The sequence below is a fragment of the Portunus trituberculatus genome, chromosome 36 (genome assembly GCF_017591435.1).
Source record: "Portunus trituberculatus isolate SZX2019 chromosome 36, ASM1759143v1, whole genome shotgun sequence".
NCBI lineage: Eukaryota > Metazoa > Arthropoda > Malacostraca > Decapoda > Portunidae > Portunus > Portunus trituberculatus.
Window position 1 is genome coordinate 4,749,225 of NC_059290.1, and position 7,500 is coordinate 4,756,724.

At 42.4% G+C, this 7,500-nt stretch overlaps 1 protein-coding gene across 1 annotated transcript in view; it reads right to left on the reverse strand.

Moving 5' to 3' along the window:
• The window catches only part of LOC123513380 (protocadherin beta-4-like), a 116,988-nt gene that overhangs the window by 16,880 nt on the left and 92,608 nt on the right, over positions 1–7,500 (reverse strand). The window contains 5 exon segments of the mRNA XM_045270502.1: positions 997–1,104; positions 2,663–2,755; positions 3,036–3,101; positions 3,846–3,976; positions 4,186–4,266. Of these exon segments, the coding sequence (XP_045126437.1) occupies positions 997–1,104; positions 2,663–2,755; positions 3,036–3,101; positions 3,846–3,976; positions 4,186–4,266 (479 nt within the window).

The following is a 7,500-nucleotide window of genomic DNA, read 5'->3' on the forward strand; positions in this document are numbered from 1 at the left end:
ATTTTTTTTTTTTTTATTCTTGCCTACTTCCTCTTGGTTCGTGCTTGCTTCTTCTAGTAAACTTCCTCTTAATGTTTACTTACTTCCTTTTACTCGTATCTATTTCTTGCAAGCTTTCTCTTAACAAACCCCTATTATTTCCTGTTATATCCTGACTCTTGTAAAAAGATAGAATTTCCGAGTAAATACCATACAACCACGAAAAGTAATATAAACGACATTATAAACCATTTACAAAGTATACTATAGCCCACAACATAATCCATAACTGAACACTATGAAATGCACCCAGGAATATTTACACCGGTGAATTTCTAGTCATACAATTTCAGAACAATGTCGCACAGTGAGTGACACGCGGCTCATACCACCTCATACACGAACATAAAACAGTGGCGTGAAGCTCGGGCCTCCGCGTCACCCAGTCCTTAACCTCAGTATTTGGGGCGAAAGGCAACACTTGTGGAGGTTAAGAATGCCACGTCGATTACAAACTAAATCTGAGTCCGGAGCGCTAACCCATGCAAGATATCACGCTCGCTGTGCTGTAAGAACCTTGCAATTTGTTTCCAGGCGGTGCGCAGTGAAGGCCACGCTATAGGACTGCCTTGACCTGCCCTCGTGGTCACCTCATCAGGATAAGTAGGTGACTGCAAAGATAAACGATAATGGATATACAATTAAACGATTTATCAATGAGGTAGCGGTTTCCTCCACGCCACGGACAGCCAGGGACACGCTACGGACAGCCACGGACACACCTTCCTGCTGGCGAGTCACGGGCCCTGATCACGAACAGGCCACGGGGACCACTTGGTTACACGAATGGCGAGGTCACGTGCAGTGCCACTATATCACAGTCGAGGGTTCTCTGCCATGTTTCCATTGCATCACACGCACCGTCTCCCTGACCCGCCCTTCCCCACCCAGCATGGTTAAGGTTAGATTAGGTTAGCTTAGTTAGAAATACAGTTACTGACGGCTTCTATTACTTACTGAGTATGGTCCAGGCTGGATGGAGTACTGAACAGTGGAAAAAGGTCCCTGCTGATCCTCGTCTTCAGCTAGTATGTCTCCCATGATGACGGTCCCAACCACGGTCACCTGGGGAAAGAGGCCAAGACAGTCACACACCGCCACACACCGTCACAGGCCGTCGCAGACACTCACCCACGCGCTCACAGGAACGAAAGAACCAAGAACAAATACAGAAGAACTCAAGGGAGGAAAAAACCTAATGGAAAAATCTTGAAGCAGCAGCTGCGGTCACGACGAGGAGGCAACTTGAGAACTTTTCGCGAACTAAACAAATACGGATCAGACGAGTAAAGGAACCAACCAGCCAGCCAGACAGACAGACAGCCAGCCAGCTAGGAGAGACATGCCAAGCAGATAGATAGACATAGATAGGTATGTAAATAGATACAGATAGATAGACAAGAACGTAGATGGATAGATACAGATATATATATATATATATATATATATATATATATATATATATATATATATATATATATATAGATAGATAGATAGATAGATAGATAGATAGATAGATAGATAGATAGATAGAGAGATATAGATAGATAGATAGATAGATAGATAGATAGATAGATAGATAGATAGATAGATAGATTGATTGATTGATTGATTGATAGACGATTATAAGAGACTAAATTAATGACATACTGATTGATCCATTGATAAATGGACAGATCAGCTGACAGGCGAACAAAAAAGACAGACAGACTGATAGATAGATAGATGAATAGATAGATAGATGTTTAAATATTTTACCAAGCACAGGTGTTCAAAACGGATAAAAAAAAACACGTCTATGAAAATATTGGAACCTGAAGAAAATCAAAGCAAAAAAAAAAAAAAAAAAGAATCCAATAAAACAAGACTTATATACTCCGACAGACGGACGAGGGAAAGGAATTATTGGAACCTGAAAGAAATCAAACCAAGACCATCAATATTCTTTGAACTTTGAAGAAGAGGAAAAAAATATGAGAAAAAGGAAAAATTCGCATATATGAATTCGACACACACACACACACACACACACACACACACACACACACACACACACACACACATCAGAAGGAAACTGAAAATCAAAACAGCGAATTAATCTTAAAAATAATTAAATGAGTATAAAAAAAATAATTTACGTCAGACTACCTCAAGACAGATAAGTCACATCTACCTTGTAAATAACAATGAAATATAAAACAAGCGATCAGAAAAAAATGTTAAAAAACTTATACGTACTCATAATTACCTCAAGATAAATTAGAAAAAAGGTTCACCACTACGTAAATTAGGAGTATTTCACCACCAAGCTAAACTATTCTCACTCTCACCACTAATCTAACTTAAAACTTCCATTCCCACCACTACATAACTACAATCCCTCACCACTAAGCTAACCTAACCTAACCGCACTACATAACTACAATCCCTCAACACTAACCTAACCTAACCCTATTATTCCAACCAGAACATAGTATTCTCATTCTCTCTACTAACCTAACCTAACTTTTCATTCCAACCACTACATAACTACGAAATCTCTCACCACTAACATAAGCTAACCTAAACGCTAACCTTACGTAACCTAACCTAACCTAACCTTGTCCCTCCCAATAGTACTTACCTCTGACACATTGACGTAGTAGGGACTGTTTACAAATACTGGAGCGTTATCATTGTCATCTGTCACGCGAATGTTGACCGGGATGGTGATGCTCTGTTGAGGAAGAGAGAAAGAGAGAGAGTGTAGTGAGTGGACATGACCTTCCAAGTGCGTTAGGTTAGGTAAGGTTAGGTTAGCGAGGGTGGAGGCAACGTAAAGGTGGATAGATGGATGGTGGTGAAAGTATAAGGGGTGGAGGACCATCATGGGGATTATAGATGGGAGTAAAGAATGAGGGATGATGAAGGCTGGAGGGTGGAGAGACACGAGAGAGAGAGAGAGAGAGAGAGAGAGAGAGAGAGAGAGAGAGAGAGAGAGAGAGAGAGAAACTTACAGGGTCAGTGGTGCCGCGTCGATCACAAATAACGTTGACAGTGACTTGAGATTCTCCTTCCTTTCCCTGCAAACAGAAAACGGGAAGTAAGGTTACGACTGTTTGAGAAGTGAATAGTGAATAAAGACAGCTCACATATATCAATTCGAGACACACACACACACACACACACACACACACACACACACACACACACACACACACACACTTGACTGATGTAAAATGAAAACCAAATCAAATAATATCCTTAAAAACAATAATGAAAGAACACACGCCAAAAAAGGACTTCGGATAAACATTTACAAAACAGGAGATGACCAAACAATTTCCTACTACATCGTGCAGGTCACTAGTGGCTACCAAACAACAAGGAGATAATCTAAGTAGCATTTTTAACAAGTAACTGACAGGTGCCTTAACTAGCTACACTTAAGATACTAGTTTTTGCATACTAGAATAAATACATAAATACGCAAATAAATAAATGAAGTCTTGTAAGGTCAATCAGGTGAAAATGTATACAAAAATTATGGTATTCTTTTCAATAAATGACAACGAAAATGAAGGTAAATAAACAAAAATTACATTAAAAAAAGGTCAGTGATATAAAAGATAATGCATTTGATTTGTCAGAGAGAGAGAGAGAGAGAGAGAGAGAGAGAGAGAGAGAGAGAGAGAGAGAGAATTCTTACCTTACACCTTACACCAGTGACAACAGCAAACACACACACAACACACACACACACACACACACACACACACACACACACACACACACACACACACACACACACACACACACACACACACCTCCTTATCAAGCTTCCTGGTGAGTGTGATGTTCTTGGAGTTGGGAGAGATGCTGACCGACGTGTCCTTCTCCTTGAGCCTGAGGTAAATATCGCCGTCCTGACTGGCATCCCCCTCCAGCCTCAGCGTGCCTGCAGGAGGACAATACAGCTGCACGTGCGTGTCTCTGCTACATGAAGAGAGGGGTGACCTAGCCCGGGATATTGACACAAGGGGAGAGACGGGAGAAGGGAGCAGGGAACGAGAGGGGAGAAAAAGACAAAGGGTCGTGTGGGGGGAGAAAGGTAGATAGGAACTCCTCACGCTCTGTACCTATCTACCTGTCTACTTATGTGCTTACCTATGAGGCTGCCCACAGGTAAACTCTCCCTCACGAAGAAGTTGTCCACGGACCCTCCCTGACTCAGGTAACACCGCGAGTCTGGAAGAGAAGAAACACAAATGAGATTCTAATTAAACAACGGGCAAGACAAAATGAAGCTTAAAATGATAAGCTTTACCTCCCCGCCCCATCACAACCTCAAAGACTTTCACGAATAAGGAGATAGAGAAGCAGAATAAACTCACCAGAAACGAGGTAAGTGTTCAGACATCAGTTTTAAGAGAAGGATGAATAAATGAAGTGACGGATGGTGGCAGAGGGTGAGAGTCAAGTGCTTGTGTGTTGCCTTGTGTATTGTAACTGACCTTATGTAGTCTCCTTGTTTTCTTACATCGACAACACGTATTCTAACTGCACCACTCACTAACATTATAATTAAAAACTTTAGGACGTTATCGGCAGCTTCTCTTAACCCCTTCAGTACTAGAACATGTTTTTATATTTATTCTGTTTACTATCTGGTGCTTTTATACAGCTTCAGACACTCATGTGGGGATTGAAATAGTGAGGACTGTGGCCATTAATTCTGACCTTCATAAACCCTGCCTAATGTCAATAAATTCGTCTAATCATACCCAAAACTCATGGTAGAAATTCGTCCTAGTACTGATGGAGTTAAGCAAACATTTCCATCTTGCATCGATACTATACATAAACGAACGATTCTTTCCTTTTTTTCACGCATTAACACCTTGCAAAACACAAGCCGCTCTTCCACGCCTGACTACCTGACTTGGGCAAACCATTTCACCACAGACGCACCCTTCTGTTCAAGACACACTACATTTAACAAACAAAACTCTCACGCACCAGTACCTAACGTTAAGCAAACCACCTCAGCACACACCAATACATTACAACGCGCGAGCTGCTTCACTCTCCTCGGCCACACAACATTGCACAAGCCATATCTTACCACAAACATGTATCGTCTTTTCATAAGCTCACTATATTAAGCAAGCCACTAACAATACACAGGCGCCCTTTTTATACTTTTTTTTCTTTCCTTTTTTATAGATGCCCTTTCTTACCCATATCATTTCACCACGTCTGTACAGCTATCAATACACAAACACTGCTACGTATTCCTTCCTTACAAAACACAAGCCGTTTTTAGCACGCCTCAATTCACCTTACGTTAACCTAACCATTCTATTCAGCCTCTACCTTTTGACTTCTCATTCTCATTTCTTTCACTTCTACCATCTCTCATTTCTATCACACATCAATAACTTTCCATTTAATTTCCTCCCTCCATGTTATTCTCCTAAAAACCCTTCCTTCTCCCTTCATACAGTTCTACCATACACTCACCAAAACCAATCTATTCACTCTCTTTCTTCTTATTATATCAACCTTTTCCCTTTCTGCATTATTATTTTACCACGGACCAAAATCATTCCATCACGACTAACATACATACAAACGCAGCCATTCTGCAAACTCTTTCTCTTCAATCTCTTCCTTTCTTACTATATCAAACTTTTTCCTTTTTAGTTTTATCTTACCACGGACCAAAAACATTCAATCACGACTAATTAACCTACATTTAAAGCCAACTATCCTGTAAAATCTTTCACTTCTACTCGTATATTGACGGAGAAAATCCCGCTATCATCCCCTATCTGTCTGTCTGTCCGTGTGTCGCTACATCACCTTCAAAGTCCCGTCACGCGATTAAATGGATTCACGGAAAGCACAACACAGGTGAACACAGGCAGGTGAGGCAAGGTGAGGCAGTCAGGTAGGTAGGCAATCAAGGCCGTGACACCTGGATAAGCCTTTTACCTTTGGATTACCTTGTCTCACCTTTCCCGGAACACAGAAACACTGAATCGAATAATCAAACTGAGGTAAAGGAAAAAGGAAAAACTGAATAGGAGAATTGAGGAAAAAAATGGGAAAGAGAAGTTACAGAAAATAGATTCAAATTGTGGTTTTAAGAATGTTTTTTTTATGGGAATTTGGTGACTAGTGTGGGCAAAATGACCTTGGCTTGGCATGAGAAGGAGAGAGCAAACTTCTATTCCTCCTTTTCCTCTCTCTCTCTCTCTCTCTCTCTCTCTCTCTCTCTCTCTCTCTCTCTCTCTCTGCGCTCCGAGGAGAAAGTCCATGTATGCAAGAAATTAAACCCAATGAGGTGCGCGTGTGTTTGTGTGTAGTGATGCGTGAGTGTGTGTGTGTGTGTGTGTGTGTGTGTGTGTGTGTGTGTGTGTGTGTGTGTGTGTGTGTGTGTGTGTGTGTGTGTGTGTGTGTGTGGGAGGGGGCAGAGAGAGAGAAGGGAGAGGGGAGAGAGAGGGGTAGGCATCCTTTCTCTTCTATTACAATCTCTTCCTCCTCCGCCTCCTCCACTAAAGACATACCTCCTCCACCCTCACAATCATTACTACATACAAAAGCCATGTCCAACTCCTCCTCCTCCTCCTCCTCCTCCTCCTCCTCCTCCTCCTCCTCCTCCTCCTCCTCCTCCTCTTCCTCCTCCTCTTCCTCCTTCCTCGCCCACATGTTCCTCCTCCATCAATACTTTCTCCATCTTAAAATGCATCAAATGATAACAAAATACCGCACCAGAGAGAGAGAGAGAGAGAGAGAGAGAGAGAGAGAGAGAGAGAGAGAGAAGGGGGGGTCACAGTGTAGCCAGATCCTACTCCCAATAAGGTGCCTAGTAAACATTCCATCTATGCTAAAGGTCACAGGGGCCCGCTGGTTCCTAGGGCGTGGTAACAGTGTGATGCAGGCGGGAAGGCAAGACGCGGGCGGGAGGACAGGCAAAAACTGACGCACACACACACAGACTGGCGGGAAGATTAAGAGAGAGGAATGCGCACGACTGAGGTGAGCACAGATGGGGAGTAGGGAGTAGGAAGAGTAGGTGGGAGAGTGAGTGAGTGGGCGGGAAGGTTGATAAAAGGACGGACAGGACGGGTTGGACAGATGGGGGACGGGTAAGCACTGGGATGGTGAAAAAGGAGACAGGTATATAGATGGGTGGAAGTAATTCAGACAAGCGAAGTGTGATAAGTGAGTTTGTGAAGGAATGGAGAAGAGTGAAGGAAATGGAAGGGTAGATGGGAAAACAGGTGTGATATAGACAGATATATAGAAAATAATAGGAGAATAGGTGTGAAATAGACAGGTAAAGATAACAGGTGGCTGAATGAATGGTAAGGATGCTAGAGAGAGAGAGAGAGAGAGAGAGGGGTGGGAGTTAAACAGACATAACGAGAGACAAGCAGACAGACAGACAGAGGTAGAGATGAATGGATGAGTGCG